General features: G+C 40.7%; 1 protein-coding gene across 1 annotated transcript in view; it reads left to right on the top strand.

Moving 5' to 3' along the window:
- Window positions 1-23,277, top strand: part of EGFL6 (EGF like domain multiple 6) — a 74,567-nt gene that overhangs the window by 35,430 nt on the left and 15,860 nt on the right. Inside the window, exons 5-10 of the mRNA XM_023199039.2 lie at window positions 3,818-3,937; window positions 6,833-6,967; window positions 8,776-8,898; window positions 17,274-17,597; window positions 18,709-18,789; window positions 20,235-20,260. Coding sequence (XP_023054807.1) covers window positions 3,818-3,937; window positions 6,833-6,967; window positions 8,776-8,898; window positions 17,274-17,597; window positions 18,709-18,789; window positions 20,235-20,260 — 809 coding nt within the window. The remainder of the gene's footprint in view (window positions 1-3,817; window positions 3,938-6,832; window positions 6,968-8,775; window positions 8,899-17,273; window positions 17,598-18,708; window positions 18,790-20,234; window positions 20,261-23,277) is intronic.

Here is a 23,277-nt window from a genome sequence, read left to right as displayed (position 1 = left end):
GTGCTGGCTGGGCATGGTGGCTCACACCTGTAATCCCAGCACTTTGGGAGGTTGAGGCGGGTGGATCACCTGAGGTCAGGAGTTTGAGACCAGCCTGGTCAACATGAAGAAACCCCATCTCTATTAAAGAAAAATACAAAACTTAGCCGGGCATGGTAGTACACCTGTAATCTCAGCTGCTTGGGAAGCTGAGGCATGCGAATTGCTTGAACCAGGGAGGTGGAGGTTGCAGTGAGCCAAGATTGCACCACTGCATTCCAGCCTGGGTGAGAGAGCAAAACTCTGTCTCAAAAAAAAAAAAAAAAAAAAAAAAAAAAAAAAAAAAAAGGAAAAAAAACATAAAATTCACATTATTTTAAATTTCAAGTGAACAATTCAGTGGCTTTTAGTACATTCACAATGTTGTATAACCATCACCCCTATCGAGTTCCAGAAGATCTTCATCACTCCAAAAGGAAACCAGACCCAGTCAATCCCCACTCCCCCTCCTCCAGTCCCTGGCAACTACAAATCTGCCTTCTTTCTCTAGGGATTTGCCTATTCTGGATGCTTACTTTATAAATAAAAAGGCAAACTAGGGGGAAAATAAATTATATATCTATATCTGCATCTATATATATGCAGAGCCCTGTTGAGTTTCCTCATGAAAATAAACACGTTGAACAAAATAAGCAGATTGTTTTAGGGAGGTGATACATTTAAATTCCTTCTCGGAACATCAATTCTTCCCACCAGTTAACTTTCTCACGCCCCTTGCCCCACTCCCAAAGATTAGTGACACTTGCTGGAAATACATTCCGACTTACTCACATTCCTGAAAAGAAAAGCCCTTCTGTGATAAAGAAAAACCCATGTCCTGTGGGAGAGTAAGAGTCTATACCCATTCGTTTATTGAGAGGGAAGGCTCTTCAGGTTTTATGTTCCAGCTGAAAGGGAAACCCACCCTCCCTGTCTGCCTTCCCTTCTCCCCTTTTCTCTCTCCATCTTTCTTTCCTCTGCCTTGCAGTCCCCAACAAACCCAGAGCCAGCTTCCTGTGGTTGCGGAGTTGCGCGGACTCCCCAGCCCATCCTGGGTTTTCCCAAGATTATAAAATCTTGCCTAGTGCATGGGCTCCTCCTTGGCAAAGTGTCCCAACCCCACCAGTCACTTAGATCTTCTGCTAGCAAGCAAGCATTTGAAAGTGGGCATTGGAAGGGTCTTTTTAAAAAATCCTTATTATTATAAATTAAACAGAAACTCACAGGAAACAAATGCTTAGTTTAACGAATTCTTATAAGTCAAGCACACTTGTAACCACCACCAAGCAGAACTCTACCAGAACCTCCTCCTCCCACCCCTCCCTAAAGGGAACCACTATCCAGGCTTTTATAGTAATCACTTAAAATTTCAAAAAAGATGTATGCTAATGGATGTTTCTGAAACAGTCCATGAAAACCCAGTCAGTGCCAAAAAAGATATCTTTCCTCAAAAGGAAAGATAGAATTAGGTTAATTTTGAAGATTAATTTTAAAAGAAGACAACTAAAGAGAAAAGATGAAAGAATAAAGGAGTAATATAATCATAGGTAGATGTTTGTTACAATACATTGGGTCTCTTTCTGTATATCTAGGGGTTACCTGTGCCTCCCTGTTTATAAGTCAAAGTGTCCAGAGAGCCCTAGACCTCTCTCCTGGATGCTGATTGGATTCCACCTGACCCCTTGGGTCTCTTTTGTCCAGCTGGGTGATTGGCATGTTATGGAGGGGAATGGAGGGAGGGAGTACATTCACCATGCCCCTCTGTTGTGGACATTGGGCTAAAACCATATGAGTTTCTTAGCCCCCTGCATTTCTAATCCACACATACTGGGCTGCTGCTATCGAAATGCATTTGTGTGAGATAAGTTATATTTAGCAACAAGTGACAAGAAAGCCAAGTAAATTGTCTCATTTACTTGAAAAGCTGAAGGAAAGCAGTTCCAGAGCAGTTCAAGAAGGAGTCAGTCTCTGTCATCCTCAGAGTTTTGATTTTACTCTCATCTCATGCTTGTGGCCTCATAGTTACAATATGGCTGCCCTAGCTCCGGACATCACACACACATGGCAAATAGACAAAACTAAGTGGGTACGGGTGATGCCAATGAACCAATGCCTCTTTTATGCCTGTCTCTTTTTATCATGTGTAATATCTTTTCCAGAAGCCTCACTTCCTCCAGTGGACTTATTTTTATATCTCTTTGACCACACTGTATCATATGGCCACTCCTTGCCAAAGGAAAGCTGGGAAAAGCCTCAGTGCTGGGAATGGCAAGAGAAAAGAGTCCAGAATGGTCTTCAGATAACTGATCAGTTATATCTGCCATACATTTTATTTCAGTGACCTAAAAGACAAAGTCTTGTGACTTAAGTGACTCTCACTGAGGCTAGATATGTATGGAAAGATGTTGTGGGAAATCAGGGACCCCAAACAGAGGGACCAGCTGGAGCCATGGCAGAGGAACATGAATTGTGAAGATTTCATGGACGTTTATCAGTTCCCAAAATTAACGCTTTTATAATTTCTTATACCTGTCTTTACTTTAATCTCTTAATCCCATTATCTTCATAAGCTGAAAATGTACATCACCTCAGGATCACTGTTGTACAAATTGATTGTAAAACGTGTGTTTGAACAATATGAAATCAGTGCACCTTAAAAAAGAACAGAATAACAGCAATTTTCTGGGAACGAGGGAAGATAACCATAAGGTCTGACTGCCTGCAGGGTTGGGCAGAATAGAGCCATATTTTTCCTCTTGCAGGGAGCCCATAAATGGACATGTGAGTAGGAGAGATATTGCTGAATTCTTTTCCCAGCAAGGAATACCCTGGGGAAGAAATGCATTCCTGGGGGGAAGTCTATAAATGGCCACTCTGGGAGTATCTGTCTTATGCTGTTGAGATAAGGACTGAAATATGCCCTGGTCTCCTGCAGTACCCTCAGGCTTAGCAGGATTGAGAAATTCCAGCCTGGTAAATTTTGGTCAGACTAGTTCTCTGCTCTTGAACCCTGTTTCCTGTTAAGATGTTTATCAAGACAATATGTGCACAGGGGACATAGACCCTCATCAGCACCACAGGACATAGACCCTCATCAGTAATTCTAATTTTGCCTTTGCCTTGTGACTTTTATTGCCCTTTGAAGCATGTGATCTTTGTGACCTACTCCCTGTTCATACACCCCCTCCCCCTTTAAAATCTCTAATAAAAACTTTCTGGTTTTGCAGCTCAGGGAACATCACAGACCTACTGATATTAATGTTACCCCTGGAGGCCCAGATGTAAAATTCCTCTCTTTGTACTCTTTCTCTTTATTTCTCAGACCGACCAACACTTAGGGAAAACAGAAAGAACCTATGTTAAAATATTGGGGGCTGGTTCCCCCAATAGAGAGATCTCCAGAGTAGATTCTTTTACCCTGATTACTCAGGTTGATAATCTCCATCAGCAGTTGCATTTCAACCTATTGAGGCCAGCCAGATGACATAAAAGAGTAGCTAGAGCACACACAAATGGAGAAAGTGATACAGTCTGAGGGGTGCATGCCCTGCCTAAAGACAATCAAATTCAGTGAAGTGGCCAAGAAAGCAGACCGTGAGTAGGATTCAGCCCCAGGGTCACCAAGATGCCACCCCTACTGATTCCTTTTGGCTCTCCATTTGGGACTCAGACAATGAAACTTGTCCTATAATGCCATGCAACATGTTCCATTCAATGGCCCAGAATTTGGTGATAGTTTCTTAGTAAGTTCTTTTTATCATCTCAAGAGAGAAAGGCTAATCCTTGTCTACTTTTTCAGACTCTAGGACATGTGCCATGACAAACTGTCAGTACGGCTGTGAAGACACAGAAGAAGGGCCACAGTGCCTGTGTCCATCCTCAGGACTCCTCCTGGCCCCAAATGGAAGAGTCTGTTTAGGTACAACAGCAGGAATCACCTCTACTCCTCCTTCTCTTCCCTTGACTGCCTCTTTACTGAATCTTTTTTAATTCATCACAATCAGCTTGTTGACTAGACATTGCAAACTTCTAAAAGTACAGACTTATATCCGTTTCTGAGATACTTTTAGCCACATATGCTCTAGATATACTTTGGGATGCTAAAAACCCATTTTTCTATTATTTTGTATTGCCTTAATGCCATAGTAGAAAAGGGATGAAGATAATTTTAGTATATTTACTATGTACATTTTATTTAAATTACCATCCAATATAAATTCCACTACTTATATATTGTCATTTAATGAGTAAGATCCTAAGGACCATTGAGCTTTATTCTGGGTTCTAGCTAATATTTTCTGGAAAAACTACATTTACTTATTTTTTAGGTACAACATTATTCAAAATAGTATATACCTTCTGTATCATTTACATTAACATGTAATCAATTTCATGTTGTCTTTAAAACTTGCTCTGAGTTATATGAACTAAGTATAATTAATTTAACTGGAGAAAATGAGCAGATTAAGTCCATAATATTAATTAAGGGAACATAAAAATTATTTGTTTATAACTTTGAATTTAGTCAAATCCATTGGCTTAGAACTTTCCTCTCTTGCTCTCCTTTGTCTTATTTGGTGTCTTAGTTTTGGGTTCCACAGAAGCTGACCCTGAGCAACTAGTTGATCTGGGAGGTGATCCCAGGAAACACTGGTTGAGGAGTAGGGACGTAACCCAGGGAAAGGAAAGTACCAATGCTGGCTGAATCTGATGAGCAGGTTAAATGAGCTGGGGGCACCTCTGGGAGGCAGATGGAAGCTGCCCCTGAATTTTCCCTCCGGGGCAGGGGTGCTGGATATTCATCCACCAACTTCTGTCCTTCATTGATGGAGGCTGCTCTGGGACATGACCCCCCAGCACTCCCAGCCTGGCCTGGGTCGGGAGCAAAGCACAATGTCGTAGGTGCAGCAAACAGCCTTTGGCAGGTATGGAAACTTGAATGCTGAGGAGCTGTAGATGGAGCACCCACAGGGCACTCTCAGTAACTGAAGCAACACTTTTTTCAGTTTGTGCTTTGGTTCCTTTGTGGATTTGAATTATGTTCAACCATAAAATTGCCATCAAATTGTATATACTCATAACACTTAATTACATTGCACCTAACATACCTAATATTTAGAGTAAGTGAGCACTTAGCATTAATGAGGGATATCAAACCAAATCAGAATGTTGAAAGAATTCTTAATCTTCTGTGATTTAAAGAAGCACATATCAGTATGATTTCATAATCTTCTTCACTGCTATAGAAATACTTTTCAGTCAAGGTGCTAGATGTTTATTTATCCTAACTATACATAATGTAAAAAAAACTGCATTTAGAAAGCTCAGCCAAATGGATCCTAAATTAGTTAAACGCTTTTAAAAAATATACATATAAATTAAAATTTTCTCTCTACTCTTTGAGAATAATCAAAGATTTAATTAGGTTCACAGGATTTACTACTTTTTAGTATAATAAGATTTATATGACAAGGCTAATTCTTGACCAAACTGAATCCAAATTTCCACCCATCTCTTTGAGTTGTTGGGTGTCATTTTTATTGGAAGGGAAAGATGATGTGCATGAAAATGATCGCCAGAAATAATTTTGTTCAACCCAACACTTATTTATTATTTGGAAAATGCAAGAGGCCAGCCTGGGCAATATAGCAAGACCCCATCTCTATTAAAAAAGTATTTGTTAAAAATAGCTGAGCATGGTGATGTGCACCTGTAGTTCCAGCTATGCCGGAGGCTGAGGTGGGAGGATCGCTTGAACTCAGGAGTTTGAGACCAGCCTGAGCAACATAGGCAGATCCCGTTTCTACAAAAAATAAATAAATAATAGCCAGGCATGGTGGCATATGCTTTGTAGTCCCAGCTACTCAGGAGGCTAAGGTGGGAGGATCACTTGAGCCTGGGGAGTTTGAAGCTGTAGTGAGCCATGATTGTTCCACTACACTCCAGCATGGGTGACAGACCAGGCCTTGTCTCAAAAAAAAAAAAAAAAAAAAAAAAAGACTGCAAGGGAAATAGTAAGATAACACCAACTTGCCTGTTTAAGCCAGGTTCAGAAGAACAACCTAACATCTATTTGATTTGACATCTGAAAGTTAAACCAAGCCTGAGTCTTAGTGGATTGGTCAGCATAGCTGTCAGGCCCTCTGTAACCTGACTCTCAATGGTAGAAAAGGAACAATACACCTATTGTTGGCTAAAATTACATCATTACGTAATTACACCTGACCCACAATTTACGCATAAGAGCATGCCTTCACTGCCACATTTCTGTGAGTCAATATTGCAGGGGCCTTGGACAGTCTTACTCATGAAATAGTTATTTTGTAAAATGCAAATTGTGAAAGTCTGTGTGTTTGGTTTACTGAAAGTGTAGCTATCTGACTCTAGTTTCAAAAATTGTATATGTTATACAATATACAATATTCACTCAGTTGGGGAAAATATTCACTCAGCACACATGTAATGTATAGGTACCAAGCACCAGACACGTGCTCCCTGCCTGAGAACAGTCAGGGCCTAACAGAAGATGTGAATGTAAGTAATGACATTCTGGAAAGATAATGCCTCTTAAAAAGGTATAAAGTAATATAAATACATAAAGTGAAGAGCTGTGTGTGTGCCTGGGGGATCTAGAGCACTTGCCAGAGGATATGATGTTGGCACCAGTATACTATAATCAGTTTCCCAGGTAAAGAAACCGCGCATGTGCATGCATGGTGCATGCTCTGTGTGTGTGTGTGTGTGTGTGTGTGTGTGTGCATGCATGCAGCTACTTTTCTTACTATCACTGACACCTTCTGGTTTTACACCCTAGATATTGATGAATGTGCCTCTGGTAAAGCCATCTGTCCCTACAATCGAAGATGTGTGAACACATTTGGCAGCTACTACTGCAAATGTCACATTGGTTTTGAACTGCAATATATCAGTGGCCGATATGACTGTATGGGTAAGATTCGATGGCACCTTTTCCTTTTTTTCCTGTCCCCACCAAACCTTTGAGCCTTCTCTGCAGATATTTTGATGTCAATTCAATCTATTAGTTGAACAATCTACTGTGCTGACCAGCTTAACAATAAGGAAAGGTTATTTTTTTAGGTGTCTGGCATTTAGGGAATTCCAATGACATCAATTATAAAGCTAGATCAATAAAGATTTAAAGTAAGGAATACAGCTCTCTTGTGGAAACAATTATCTTGAGATGATTCTGGTGGGACTCTTTTTAATTTGGCTTTTTGTTTTGTTTATATTTTTTGTTCTATCTCCAGTTACACATCTAAAATTGGGAACGATAAAGCAGTATTTATATTTGGTAAAAGGAAGAATAACAAGGTCTATCTAATCTTGATCTCAGTGATCTGTTTATAACAGTCTCCATCGGGGTGGCTTTAGAGAAGTGTATGAGAGACATGAAGGCCTATGCTTTTTCCTTTCCCCTCTTTCAGCCCTTTCATAATTCAAGCTCCAAATATGATGTTCCTTTTCCACAGTTACCAAAATCACTCTCTGATAAGATTCTGATACCAGTTAGCTATTGCCCTAATCTACGTGAAATATTTTATTCCTTAGTGAATGGATTTCAAGCCTCCGTGAACAAGTGAGGTGGGGTATTTGGGGAGTCCTTAGATGCATTCCCATTGCCCTTTATATAATGTAGGATGGGGCCTGCCCTATAGGGAAGGGAAATTCAGGCTCCCTGTGGATTTCTCTACCCATAACACGTGTAACAAAGGTATATGCATGACGTGGAAGGCTAATAGTTGAGAAAAAATAGGATTTATTTCAACGCTATACTCAGGGCTTCCCAGGACACATGTTGTGTAATCATATTGGGGCAACACTCAATTGCTGGGTTTCTTTGAACCATCTTGTGAAGCTTCCACAGCTCTTCCCTCAAATTTCAAACACAAAGTCCATCCTAGAGAGGATCATATAATCCATATTTCCCATGGACTTGGACCCCATGCCCTCCTGTAGACCAAACCAGCTCTGTAATCCTATGATGCTGTGTTACAGAGTTTAATCCTGTTTCCTAATACCTAAGGGGAGGTTCCACAGAACAGGGTGGAATTCACATGGAAAGCTTCAAAAGGAAACAAATCTTTGAGACTTTAAAGGTGATTAAGATTAGCGTCTTAGCTTAGCTTTGTGGCTAAATTAAAACCAACAGGTTATTTTGTACATATATGTCTACAAATACATAGATAGAAAATGGGGTGGAGAATATGGCAAATGAACCTCTCACTTGGGTGGAATTTGGCAAATTTTCCTCCTCTAAACCCAGCAGACAAGCTCAGACCAGCCTGACCCTTTCTCCTGGCAGTCTTAGAACAAAATGCCTGTGCCTATAAGTTAGATGATGTCAATGGTTCCTAGTTGATCTTGCCTTTGTTTGTTAGGGATTTCAAGACCTTCCGAATATAGAATTGATTTTCTGATATTGTTATTTAGTTCTAAGTTAGATGAAAAAGTTAAGAGAAAAACGTAAACATCTTACACATTTCGATAGCATTGATAAGCAGGAGATGAAATTGCTGTGGGGGAGGGAAGCAGCAAACACTCCCTACATACCAGGCAGCAAACAAAGCCAGGGCTGCTGGCCAATGAGCCTGCAGTTCTGAACACCTCTCAGTTCTCAGGCAATGCTTGGTTTGTCAGGGGCATTTAGTGCTTGACCCTACAGTTGTTCAAGTGTAAGGGAGAGTCTTTCAGCAAGCCCTGTATCACAGAGTTGTTCACTGGAGTGTTCTTTTTTAGATATAAACGAATGTACAATGGATAGCCATACGTGCAGCCACCATGCCAATTGCTTCAATACCCAAGGGTCCTTCAAGTGTAAATGCAAGCAGGGATATAAAGGCAATGGACTTCGGTGTTCTGGTAAGTAACATTTGGTCATGGTGTCTTAGCTATTCCCAATGAAGCATTCTCCCCATATCTCCTTCCTCCCTCTATTTCTCTCCTTTCTTTGTCTTTCTCTCCCTCTCCCTCTCCCTCTCCCTTACCCTCATTCTGTGTATGTGTGCAGTGTTTAACTCTCTGCCTCAGCCTTTTCTTCTTTGCTAATTGGACCACATCTCCAATACTCACTGAAGTTGTAGACACTAAACTTAAAGAACAGCAAGGGTATTTAATATCTTTCTGGCCATGACATACTTCAAATACTGAACAAAAGATTTAAGGACAAAAGACACTGAGCAAATGTATCTATCAGGATAGACTGAGTTATGGTGCAGTAGCAAGCAAACCTAAAATAACAGTGGCTTAAAACCACAAAGGTTTTTTAACCAAGTGAATCTGGACATTTTCCAGAATGCACAGCCAAAACAAAGTATGATGAAGCTGATCTTCATTAAAGTATGATCACTTTATCCGTCATCCTCAAGGCTGGATCCACTTGTTTTAATGTATATAGCAGAGAGTTTCATTGTTCTTGCTGATGAAATATTTAATACTTTTTGTTAAAACTTTAAATTTATAAACCAGACATCTAACAATAAAATGTCACTGCTATTAATAACTACAACAACAATAAAAGTTTATTTCTCACTCAAGTAATATGTCCAAAGAGAATTTTTCGGGGGTTTCTTCTCAATACAGTCACTTAAGGACACAGACTGATAGAGGCCCCATCATTTTATGGTACCATGGTCTCAATTCAAGGCCTTAGGGTTTGTCACAGCAGAGAAAGAAGCATGGGCAATCATGTACCAGCTGTTAGTTTATTCAAATTGGAAGTATCTAACTTCAAGGGACAAAAATAATCATAAACTTGCTGTGTGCCCAAAAGAGAAGAAAACTAGAAATCTTGGTGAATACCAGGAATGTCTTCCAAGGCAAGGCAGCTATGATTACAGCGCAGTCACTTCCCTAGTAAACAATCTTCCAGGTTCGGCTGGGTGTGGTGGCTCACACTTGTAATCCTAGCACTTTGGGAGGCCCAGGGGGGCAGATCACCTTCGGTCAGGAGTTCAAGACCAGCCTGGCCAACATCATAAAACCCTGTCCCTACTAAAAATACAAAAAAATTAGCCAGGCGTGGTGGTGCACATCTTTAATCTCAATTACTCGGGAGGCTGAGGCACAAGAATTGCTTGAACTTGGGAGGCAGAGTTTGCAGTGAGCTGAGATTGTACCACTGCACTCCAGCCTGGGCAACAGAGTAAGACTCTGTCTCAAAAAATTAAAATAAATAAATAAATAAAGTCATGCAGGTTTATCCCTCTGGTCATGACCCTTTTAGCACTGACTCATAGTGTGACTAGACTTGTTGACTGCCCTGATTCAACTCTGTTATATACCCCTTAGCAGAGTTCCTGCATGTTCAGTAAATATGGCTGCAAGGTGTACCCTGACTTACATCACATTCCATACCCCCATCTGACCAATGCTCCCAATGATGCAAATGACTGTAACAGTGTCCACTCAGTCATACAAAAATAAACTGTATGTACCATGCTAGACATTTAGCGCCACACCCATAAAAGGTTCACGGTACCCCAGTGGGCTAGTGTTGTGCACCACTGGACAAGAGTATGTATAAAAGAATATAACCAAAGAAAATGAGTCTGGAAATCACATTCTGTGAAGGACTGCCGAAAGAACAGGGCAGCATGTAGTCTGGGAAATATAGTATGGAAAAGAATAAATTGGGCCTGTAAATGCTTTAAGAAATATGAAGTAAAAGTGGCTTTCCCAAGCAAACTAAGTCCAGTGGGTGGAGGTTACATTCTCTCTTAAAAATGGCTGCTAGGTATTTAAGAGTGGAGCAGGGAACCCCATGGAGTAGGGACATTCCACTGCCCCTGGCTTGCAGTCTGGGGGCTCTGAGACAGATTCCTGCATTGGGCTGGAGATGGTAATAAATAACCACCTAGTGTCCAGCAACTGGATGCCATGGTTTCTATCCCTCTAGATGGAAGTATCCAGTGATGTCCTTCTGAAACTTGATTCAGAGAGAGAGAAATTGGCTGCCTGGGCAGGGCTGTGCATAGGTAGGTTGGGGGGAAGGACACCATAACCTTGGGAGGCCCCCAGAGAGGAGACTGAATAAATCAGCTTTCCATACTGGATGAGTGCCCAAGGGACCCGTGTTCAAAGCTCCTTTATGCCACCAAATTTGAACATGTACATTCCAGGTTGGGAAGGCCTGAATTTAAATCTTAGCTCTGCCCCATGCTGGCTGTGACCTTTAGCAAATTTCTTAACCTCTCTAAGCTCAGTTTCCTCCTATTCAAAATGGGGTTTTTGGTAGTACTGTGGTGGGTTCTTGTAATGGGCTAGTCCACAGTCCCTTGGAGCTCCCTAATCCTAGTGAGGCAGGGTAGACAGTTGCATGCGTATCTCTAGCAGTGCTCTCTCTCTGACAGGAGTCTCTGGATAAATACTCCAGCTTCCACTTCACGGGGTGGAGCAGTTCCGAGTTGTGTTCTACATTGGCTCCTAGATGTCCCCAGCAGGACTGAGCCCCACTTACCCACAGCGATTACCTGTCCATCTAAGCACCATCTTTTGGCTTTTCTCTCTTCCTGTCTCACTGTCTCCACTCCCCAGTTTCTGCCTCCTGGAATCACCTTCCAAATAAGTCATCTGCACCCAAATCCTTGTCTCAGGCTCTGCTTGGAGGAACCCACACTAACAAAAATATGTCTCGCAGAGGTTCATTGTGAGGTTTAAATGAGGTGATATAGAGAGAGTTTAGTTTAGCGGGACCACATAATAGATGCTCATTAAAGTTAGCTGTGATTGTTATTGTTATTAGTATCATTTCAATCAGCTGTTTGTTAAGGGCCACCCACTCTGAAATTTCACAAAGGTAAATGTGAAAATGCTGTGCATACAAAAAAAGACACCTCAGGAAAGCATCTGTTTCAGTAAGTGGGCAACTCACCCCCACATACCCACCCTCCTACCCCTAGGTGTAAAAATCGAAGGCCCAGAGTAAACCTGGAACCATCTTTCTTCCTTGTCATTTGATCCCCTTGAAACTGCAGTATATTGTTAATGTTAAAATGAAGGCAACATCTTTAAGCATGCAATTAGGTAGTTGTTTGCAGCCTGTGTTTTCTATATTGTAACTCAGTGCTTTGAAATTGTAAATCCCACATCAACACAAACATTTCTTGTGTCAAGAAAATGTCTGTTTTTCTTGGACCATCCAAATTTATTTTGGGGTAAAAGAAATTTGTCTTTATTCTTTGAAACCTCAAATTTATCACACTGTTCTATTCAATATCTGAAAATTATGCATTTTGTTATCCATTCTGCAGCTAAATTATTTCTTTAGTCTTTCACGAGAATGTTTATTTAAAGGAGAAAACTATCTTTGGGTCATTCACCATATTACTTGTCCAACCCTTTTCATTTTGCTTTAATTCTCCATAAAATAAACAGCCATGCTACTATTGAAAATTCATCTTAGCAAGGTCTTGACACTCATTGCTTAAAGAAGGATGCCCCAAAATCCACTCTTATGTACATATAAGAGTCGTAAACACAAAAATGAGAAAATTACATCTAGTTAGCATTCAGCATTATAAAACATTATAAAATGTTATATTACAAAATACATTTGTATGCACATAAATTGCTCTTATATAATATAGGGCATAGGCCGGGCACTGTGGCTCATGCCTGTAGTCCTAGCACTTTGGGAGGCCGAGGCAGGTGGATTGCCTGAGCTCAGGGGTTCGAGACCAGCCTGGGCGACACGGTAAAACCCCATCTCTACTAAAATACAAAAAATTAGCCAGGCATGGTGGTGTGCGCCTGTAGTCCTAGCTACTTGGGAGGTTGAGGTAGGAGAATTGCTTGAAGCCAGGAAGCAGAGATGGCAGTAAGCTGAGATCGCACCACTGCACTCCAGCCTGGGCAACAGAGCGAGACTCCATCTCCATAAATGTGTGTGTGTGTGTGTGTATATATATATATATATATATAGCATTGATGTAGCAACTTTTATTAAGTTCATTGTTTTGAAAAGTTCAGACTCTACATTGCAATATGGAAAAAGAGTTAGATTATCCTAACTCCCTCTCTATACCTAAAGGAAGAAGCACCCTAAATGTAGATGTGTATATGTTGCACTGTTCTAATATAAGTATTAATAATATACTGCCAGATAATTTGGTCTTGATTTGACAGCAGCTACACCTCATTCTAAGAAAATCAAAACCCAGATGATACCCAATTTGGGGAGTAACAGTCAGCTCAGGAAAGGAAACTGCCATTGGCTTACCAGGAGCACAGCTTCTGGAATCATATTACCTTAGCTTGATTCCTGACTTGCTAGCCTACTACCTGTGGACCAAGAACAAATTATTTAATCTTTCAGTGCCTCAGTTTCCACACCTGTAAAATATGAATGATAGTATCCAGCTCTTAATATTGTTTTGATGATTACATTTATTCATACAGAATAAGTAAATGTCCATCTAAAGGGCTCAGCACCAGTCCAGAATATATGAAATGCTCAATAAGCATGTGCTAGGAGTAGGAGTAATAGTGACAAATCCCTCCTTACCAAAATTCAACAATCATTTCTATTGAAAAGCAGCTTCTTTAGTCACTAAAAATATGCTTATGGCTTAATTCAGTTTGTATAGTGTGTAGTCAAGAATATGGGCTTTGGTACAAGCAGGCCATCCCCATTTTTTTCTTCAATTGTAAACATTAGAAATTTGGACGTATGGCCTGGGAATTTTTCTAACTCTGGAAAAGATTTTAAACATTTGGGTGATGAATGCTAAAAATAGCACACATGTTGAGTGTGTGCCAAGCACTAATCTTAGTAATCGATGTGTGTTCACCCATTTAAACCTCCCAAAAAACCCTATTCTTATCCCAATTTTATAAATGGAGAGACTGAGGCAAAGAGAAATTAATTATTCACTTGAGGACATATGGCTAGAAGATGTGAGAGCTAGGAGTCAAACTTAGGAAACTGGGCTTCAGGATTATCTGCTTAAACACAGGACAGGTGTGTTCATGACCAATTGGTTGATCCTCTGTGATGGAGAACTCACAGAGTTTGTCCTCCCCAGCAAACTCTCTTGGCTCATTTTTTGTTCCATCCTAGCCCCTTCCTGTTTCCTGGGTCCCATGCTGGAATACATTTCTCATCTGTGATTAAGCTTCTTCTTCCAGGACTGTGTCCAAAGCTCAGATTAGTAGAACTTTTCTCCTCCTAGATGATAGATCATCTAATGAACTAAGCACAGTTGAATGAATGTCAAAGTCATATTCCTCCTGGGTAAGATATTCCCACCTAAGAGTGATCTTCTATAAAGTTTTATTCCAAAGATATGAAATTAAAATTAGGGTTTTCAGGTTGGTAGAAGTGTTTGACAACATGGGTGTTGAGAGACATCTCAAATCCCTCCCAAGAGAAATTGTCAGCTTTACAAAAAACTGGCCTGTGAACCTGAAGACTTTGAAATTCCTAAGTTTTATATCTGAGTTCCCCAAATGTGCGCCAAAGACACTCCTACTGCAAGTCCCTCTTTTTTTTTTTTTTTTTTTTGATATGGAGTCTCACTCTGTTGCCCAGGCTGGAGAGTAGTAGTGTGATCTCGGCTCACTGCAACCTCTGCCTCCTGGGATCAAGCAATTCTCTTGCCTCAGCCTCCTGAGTAGCTGGGATTACAGGCACCTGCCACCACTCCTAGCTAATTTTTGTATTTTTGGTAGAGACTGTGTTTCACTGTGTATGTTGGCCAGGCTGGTCTCAAACTCCTAACCTCAAGTGATCTGCCTGCCTTGGCTTCCCAAAGTGCTGGGATTACAGGCATGAGCCACCATGCCTGGCCCCTCCCACATTTTTATATTCTCAAAAAGATGAGGCAATAATCAATAAATCTTTAAGAGAAAACCATCATAATGTCAAATTTGAAACAGTGATACCTAGATAAATCCAAATCTACTTATGCATATGCATATCATTAAAGTGCATTTTTATCCTTGCCCAGCTTTCTCTTTACATACTAAGAGAATGAAATTGTCAACACTATCAAGATTATGATGTTTTAGTTGTTGTTTCTTTTCAATAGGAACATTTGAAACTTCAAAGCAGAAACTGAAAGCAGATGTTTAGGTTTGCCTGGTGTGAGTTGAAACTCTTTCCTCATTATTTATTAAAGGTCTTTAGTTTTATGTTACTGATTGCAAAAAGGAAATTTGCAGGGAATAGGGGTTTCCTGTTAATTTTTCTTGCCGGGTACTGGGGAAAGATACAGTCGACCATGGACAGAATTACAGTGGGGCCTCCAGAGGAAGGTCTATATATGATCACACATTACAGTCATAACTTAACATGCAACCTCTGGCAAAGTAGCTGAAACAAGCTATGTGAAGGTCAAGAAAATGAGTAATGATGCATTACTTATATTAGTACATGTTGGTTTTGTACCTATAGTCAGGCTGTCACAGTGAGAAATAACTAGAATATTTCATTGAAAAGAAAAATCTTGCTCTTTTGATTCCAAAGTAAAAGAAATGTATTAATTAAGAGCATACATATTTTCAAAGCACTTTTCCCCTTTTGGTTACCCCAAATATTGCGGACTTCTCCTTGTTTATTTTTCTACTACTTTGACATAGATTGAATCAGCCAAATGATGAAGAAGGAACAAAGCAGGAGAAGAGGTTAAAACATTGTCAAGAAAAATATTCTAATAAAATCCTACTCCAAATTTTTATGTACTCTTTTTAGGCATCAAAATTAATGTCTACCCCATTGTTTCATTTCTCTCTAAACTATGTCCAAATAATAGAATTAAGTGAATTGATTGAGGTGTTATTAGACCCTTTCTTGCTTAGTCTTAGACTAGTACATGCCTAGATATTTTATAGTGAGACAATATATTTGATTTTAAATATCAGTGTTTTTAATTTTTAAAAAATTAATTACTTCTTTACATCAGTTGGATATTCTGAATTATCATGAGTATATCCCTGAAAAGGAGACATATATCTTTGAATTATAGATCTCAAGGAATTTGAAACAGTCTAGAGAAAAGTAACCTTAATCTTCAAGCAGGAATAAATCTATCATAGAAATAGGACTGGAAAAAGAGTCATTCATGGCCAGGCGCAGTGGCTCACCCCTGTAATCCCAACACTTTGGGAGGCCGAGGCGGGTGGATCTCCTGAGGTCAGGGGTTCAAGACCAGCCTGGCCAACATGGCGAAATCCCGTCTCTACTAAAAATACAAAAATTCGCTGGGTGTGGTGGCATGCACCTATAATCCTAGCTACTCAGGAGGCTGTGGCAGGATAATCGCTTGAACCCAGGAAGGGGAGACTGCAGTGAGCCAAGATCGTGCCACTGCACTCCAGCCTGGGCAACAAGAGTGAAACTCTGTCTCAAAAAAAAAAAAAAAAAAAGGAAAGAAAAAAAGTCATTCATATGCTGTACTCCCAAATCTTAGCGCTGTCCCTAGCATGATGAGTGACTTCGGGCAAGTCACTTAACACCCAGTTGCCTCATCAACAAGACAAGAGTCCTGGACTAAATGAACTTTTTTGTACCTCTTGAGTTCTTTGACACCAACGTTTTTCTTCCAAGGGTCATTAGTCCACTGAGGGATAAGAAGAATTGATCTACAGGTACATTTTTAAAGTAATTTACTTTTGCGGTGAGAAATAGAAAATGAATGAAAAATAGTAAGTATAGAAGCCTCTCTGAAATGTTTAATAAATAAAATCCTTTAGCTTTAGGTAATGGTTGACTGAGGTGAAAAAAATTCAAAGGTAGAAAGAAAATTGGGTATGTGTATTTTGCACCATAAGTCACCATTTCTGTAGGTCACAAATGGTCCATTATTAGCAATTTATATGGTTCAACCTAATGCTGTAGCTGTAATTTTTGAACATCAAATTTGGACAAATCTATAGGGCTATCAGGACAATACCGGCTTTGAAGAATACCACAATGAAAGCAGAAATATTAGACGACCCTGGCAAATCCATGTCTTTGGGATCTGTAGCCCAACTGGGTAGTAGTAGGTGTTTCACTAAAGTGGTCTCTGAAGCAAAACAAAAGCAACAAAAGGTAATTAAGATAACTACCATAACACTGGAACTGCTTAAAACAGATACAAATATAGTTATTCCTAATTTATCAAATGGTAGAGCCTCATGTGGTTTCATTCTGGAAGCATTCACTTACTACACTTCAGCACTTTTTAAATGCTCCATTTTTGTGAGTAATTTAATTATCTGCCAATTTGGAATATCTTGCCTCTTATTTGTTTTAGCTATCCCTGAACATTCTGTGAAGGAAGTCCTCAGAGCACCTGGTACCATCAAAGACAGAATCAAGAAGTTGCTTGCTCACAAAAACAGCATGAAAAGGAAGGTAAAAATTAAAAATGTTACCCCAGAACCCACCAGTACTCCTACCCCTAAGATGAACTTGCAACCCTTCAACTATGAAGAGAGTGTTTCCAGAGGCAGAAACTCTCATGGAGATAAAAAAGGGAATGAAGAGAAAATGAAAGAGGGGCTTGAGGAGGAGAAAAGAGAAGAGAAAGCCCTGAAGAATGACATAGAGGAGCGAAGCCTGCGAGGAGATGTGTTTTGTGAGTGTTATTTTTATTTTATATGTTTTATGAACAATGAATTGCAATTTATCCTGGCAAATGAAAGAAGACAAAAAGCCGATTTCACAGCTTAAGTAAAATGGGTTGGGTCCTGAGAAGCAACATTCTCTGTAAAGTCTAGAAACGAACACCTTCTGCAGATACCCAATCAAACCTGCTGCTCTAGGAACCAAAGAGGGGAGGTCCTGTTCCCCTACCTGGGGGGTTTCCTATTTGACACAGATCTCCTCTTCTAGCTTCCAGCCAAGGAAACCTGCTTGTCCTGCAAGGGCAGTGGTTTGGCTGCCCAGCTCTCCATGAGGCATGCCCCCAAATCAAAGAGAGGTTCACCACATGGATCAGCTAAGCTCTACCTTTTTACTTCTTGAAGGCACCTTTACAGGCCTAGTCTAAGAAAATGGAACCTCACAGTTGTGTGGTTATGATTTTAAAAGCCAAAATCGACAAATGTAGGAGGACAATATAGGACAAATTTTATAGTGGAGCTTCAGTTTTCTATGTGAACTAGAGAACTGCCATAACTCCCTTTTCACTGGTTGCTGTGCAGAACCCACCATAAGGCTCAGTCCCCCCAGGAGGGTTTCCATATTAACCCACCCTGCATCTCCACACTGAGACTTTCCCATTCATTCTGACTGGGCATTTGTTGCTTCCTCTGTATTTTGCCTTGTCTAGTCTTGGCTCTGTGACTGGTGGTCATATATACAAATGCCAGATGGATTTAACCAAAGGAAAAGTTGACACAGGCCCACCCATCCAAGAACTAGCATCCAGTGACATTCTCTGTCTTAATAGAGAGTGAAAAATCTCAAGAAAAGAAAAAAAAAAACATATTTCCAAAACCTAGTAAGAAGGGATGTATCAAGAGTGTAGATGCCTACTTCACCCAAGGAAATGTCTGGAAAAGATGTTCTAGATGAGGAAACTGGATCCAATGTGAATTATTTGGAAATGTTAGGGAAACACTGCTCTAATATATTCTGTAATTAGAATACATGATCTAACCTTCTTTGTTTGGTCATTTGATTCATACCTTTGAGCATGTGGGCTTTAAGGTTTTTTTCTTAACTGACCAAGTGTTCTTTATTAGTCCCTAAGGTGAATGAAGCAGGTGAATTTGGTCTGGTTCTGGTCCAAAGGAAAGCACTAACTTCCAAACTGGAACATAAAGGTAAATAATTCTTTCTCCCAAGTGTATGCTCCTTCACATTATCCATGTCGTTTTCATTTCGTCATACAGTGAAATGATTGTTTATGAATCCCTGCTTCATTCATAAACCCCCAAGGGAAAAATCATTACATCACACACACAGTGCCACTATTAAAATAGTAGGTCCTTGTGTGATTGGTACTAATGATTGAAATATAGTAAGGCTATTCTCTTCTCCCCACCACTCCCACCTGATGCTGAGAGTGAATGGTTGAAGCAGACTGTATATATGGAGATGGGAGAAACTTACATATTTTCTTCAGCTCTGCTGCCTGAGGACCCACAACCTGAAAGTCCTCATGTACTAAATTTGGCCCAAAGTACCTATATCAGTTACCTATTGCCATAATAATGCTGTGTAACAAACAACCACAAGCCCTCAGTGGCCCACAACAATAAATATTTGGTTTTGCGTATGAGTCTATGGGTTGGCTGGATGGTTCTGCTGCTCTGAGCTAGGCTGGGTGGGTTCACCCATGTGTCCACATACAGTCAGTTGTGGGCCCGCTTCGTGATTTTGCTGATCTTGGCCGTGCTTTGTCACATGCCCGAGGCCTCAGTTGGGAGGATTGGACTCACTCAGCTCTGCTCTATGTGGTCTCTCATCCTCCAGCAGACTAGTCCAAGCTTTTTCTCATGAGGCAACAGCAGGGTTTCAAGAAAGAGAGCAACAGCACACAAGATATTTTGAGGTCTAGGCCCAGAAATGGTACAACATCACTTCCGCCATATTCTATTGGCCAAGCCAAGTCACAAGGCCAATGTAGACTTCAAGGTTGTGGAAGGAGCTGTGAAGTCATACAAAGAGTGTGGATACAGAGAGGGATAAAAATCAGGACCATTTTTGCAATCATTCCACCAAAGCCTCATAATCTGGAGTTTCTTGGGCATGATCCCTAATTCCTCTTGGTTTATTTAGAACATTCACCACTCATGACAAGTTACACAGACCTCAGGGAAAAGCCCGTTTATATATTTATACCTTTCACTTGGCATAAGTATGAATGCCTTGATTATCTCTTTCCTTTTCTAACTTTCTTTCACTTACCACTATACATATGGTAAGTAAAACATTAGCATAACCTTTTCCTTTTCAAACTTCCTTTTACTTACCACTATACATGTGAATTGCACTATACATGTGGTAAGTAAAAGATTAGCATAACCTTGTGCTAATTGATTCCCTTTTGTGTTTACCCTGTGAGTACATTGCCCAGTCCTATCCCTTTCATTTATAGGACCATCTCCACTGCAAAAAATGTACCTCTCTAATGCAGTCCTCCGAATTCTATCTGAGAAGCTTCTACTAACACTCTTCAAAGCCTAGTAACCCATGACCCAGCTCCTACAGGCATTTTGTTTTCTTCCATATTTCTCCTAAGTATTCTGTTTTTATTTCTCTGCAGTAGACAACTTATTGCCTATTTTCCTGGTTAGAAAGAAAATGTTTCATTGTACAGGGGGTAAGCTACATTCTCACAAGTTCTGCCCAACTCTGCCTACCCTTGATAAGTGACATGAAGGAATCCATTGACTCCTCTTTGGATCCCCAAACCACCAGATTTCTTAGTTTATTTTCTATTCCATGATTCCTAATGAAACACAGAAAGGTTAAAATTTTGCACATGACCATATGACCCTGTAATTTCAACAGTCCTTGAGTAAGTTGTCCTAGAAAGCTCAATCCCAACCAGAAGATTCAGATGTGTACTGCAACTCTTCCACTGGTTGTTTGCCTTGGACAGGTCACTTGGATTTGCAGTGCCTCCTTGCTTTCATATGTAAAATTGGAATAAGAGCAATATTCATCTCTTAGGTGCTGTCTTAGGCTGGGTTCCCCAGAAATAGACCCCAAGATAAGAATTTGTGTGCAAGTGGTTTATGTGGAAGATGATCCCAGGAAATGGTGGCTGGGGGTGTGCAGAAGTGAGGTGGGGAGAGAGGAGGCAATAAAGGGTACGTTATCAGGCAAGTTTCCACTGTGGGCAACTGGAGCTCAATCCCACTGGGGACCTCCAGAAGCCAGTGTAGAACACATGGCTCAGAATTATCCTACTGAAGGAATAAGGAGGCTGGGTCATATATATACCAACTCCCATCTGGCATTGATTGAAGACTGCTCCCAGGAGGGTGCTGATTCCTTGGTGCTCCTGGCCTGGCATGAAAGCAAGGAAGGGCACCACTGGGGAAACTTGATCTCACTTGGACCCTCGACAAGACAGGGAAAGCCTGAATTCCAATGTGACTTTAGCTCACATTCAATTCCAGCACTTAGTGGTCCTTTCTAAAGGCAAGGAAATGGAGATATCTATCCAACAACTCCTGTCCATCACTGGTTTACAGCTGTCCCTGGGAAAATGACTCCCCAGCATTCTAGCCCACCTGGTGGGCCAAGAATGCTCCAACCAGAGAGCACCCTCACACAGAGAGTTGTGAGTGTTTCCAGTAGAAAGCCACATGCCTGCAAGAGAATGTAAGTACTGACAGATATTGGTGTGGCACCAACAGCATCTGCTTCAAGGCAAGTGTAGATTAAACCAGAGAATATATTTGAAAGCACTTTCCAAACCATGAAGTGCTATACAAATGAAAGAATGTACCTGTGAGACCAAAGCCTTGAGTTTTATCTCTTTATGGAATAGTTTGCTATATACTGTTCCATCATCTCAGTTTACACACCCGCTTGCCCCATGTGGAGGAAGGGGAAGAGTTTGGAGGAACATACCACCACAATTGTAAACCAACTGAAAAACTGATATTCCACTATTTGTGGGATAATAACATCAACTATCTAACTAACTAGTATTAGCACTCATTAAAGAATACTGAAGACTGGAAGCAAGGCATCTTTTACTTTTAAAACTGGGACTAGAAAGAAAATATATTTGCTGCACAGAGGAAAAATAGGGAGTTAAGAAGAAAGGAAAGTGAGGAAAGGGACCGTGTGTGTGCTCACTTAGGATATGTGCAAGATGGAAAGTCCTGGATTGCATTCTGATTTGGGATTCAGGTCCAACTCCAGCATTCAGTGTCTGCAGAACTTGAGCCTCAGTTTTAGTTTCCTGAAAATGAGTCTGATGCTAGATGTTTTTCTAAACAACCTAATCAAATGATATAAAATATTTGGCAAATCAAAATGAGTCAAGAATCAGCTGCTGCTGTGTTCCTTTTTACCCTATTCCCTTTCCTTACCATTCCTTTCTTCCCCAGCATTAACACATAAAGCCCCAAAATCAGAGCCAGAGGCTAGCCTTAGTTATAAATCAAAACTATCTCATTCTTCACCCCCCCCCTTTCCCAGTGGTATTTATCTACATCAGAGGTCAGCCAACCTTTTTCTATAAAGGGCTACATGGTACATATTTTAAGCTTTGTGGGCCATAAACTACTTGCACAACTATTCAACTCCATCATTGTAGCTCAAATGCAGTCATTGATGTTATGCAAATGAATGGGCGTAGTGTGTTTCAGTAAAACTTTATAAAAACAGACAGTGGGCCAGGATCTACATAAAAGTAACCACAGGCACTGGTTCAAAACTTGAAACTAGCTGAATGAACTGTTATATTTCTCTGACACATCTTTTTTTTTTTTTTTTTGAGACGGAGTCTGGCTCTGTCACCCAGGCTGGAGTGCAGTGGCCGGATCTCAGCTCACTGCAAGCTCCGCCTCCGGGGTTTATGCCATTCTCCTGCCTCAGCCTCCCGAGTAGCTGGGACTACAGGCGCCCGCCACCTCGCCCAGCTAGTTTTTTGTATTTTTTAGTAGAGACGGGGTTTCACCGTGTTAGCCAGGATGGTCTCGATCTCCTGACCTCGTGATCCGCCCGTCTCGGCCTCCCAAAGTGCTGGGATTACAGGCTTGAGCCACCACGCCCGGCTCTCTGACACATCTAAACAAGGCAGTCATTAACAGTTTAGAGGCCAAGCACAGTGGCTCACACCTGTAATGCCAGCACTCTGGGAGGGCAAGGCAGGTGGATCGTTTGAACCCAGGAGTTCAAGACCAGCCTGGGCAACACAATGAGACCTCATCTGTACAAAAAAATTTTTTTAATTAGCTGGCATGGTAGCATGTGTCCATAGTCCCAGCTACTCAGGAGGCTGAAGTGGGAGGATCACTTGAGCCCAGGAGGTAGAGGCTGTAGTGAACTGTGTTCATGCTACTACACTCCAGCCTGGATGACACAGCAAGACCCCGTCTTAAAAAAAAAAAAAAAAAGAAAGAAAAGAAAAGAAAAGAAGGTAGAAAGTTCCGGCAAGGTCTTTACTGGTTTATTTGGGTAGGAGATATTTTATTTTCTGGCCTGAATTCGATGAACAATTGCTTATATTCTGTTTCTCTTTGTGCATGGGGTTCTCACCCATTGCTTATTTTTTTTAAAAAAGGGTTTTGTTTTGTTTTGTTTTGGTTTGGTTTTTTGGGTTTTTTTTTTTTTTTTTTTTTTTT

Source organism: Piliocolobus tephrosceles, chromosome Y (genome assembly GCF_002776525.5).
Source record: "Piliocolobus tephrosceles isolate RC106 chromosome Y, ASM277652v3, whole genome shotgun sequence".
Classification (NCBI taxonomy): Eukaryota; Metazoa; Chordata; class Mammalia; order Primates; family Cercopithecidae; genus Piliocolobus; species Piliocolobus tephrosceles.
This window is presented reverse-complemented; position numbering and strand designations above follow the sequence as displayed.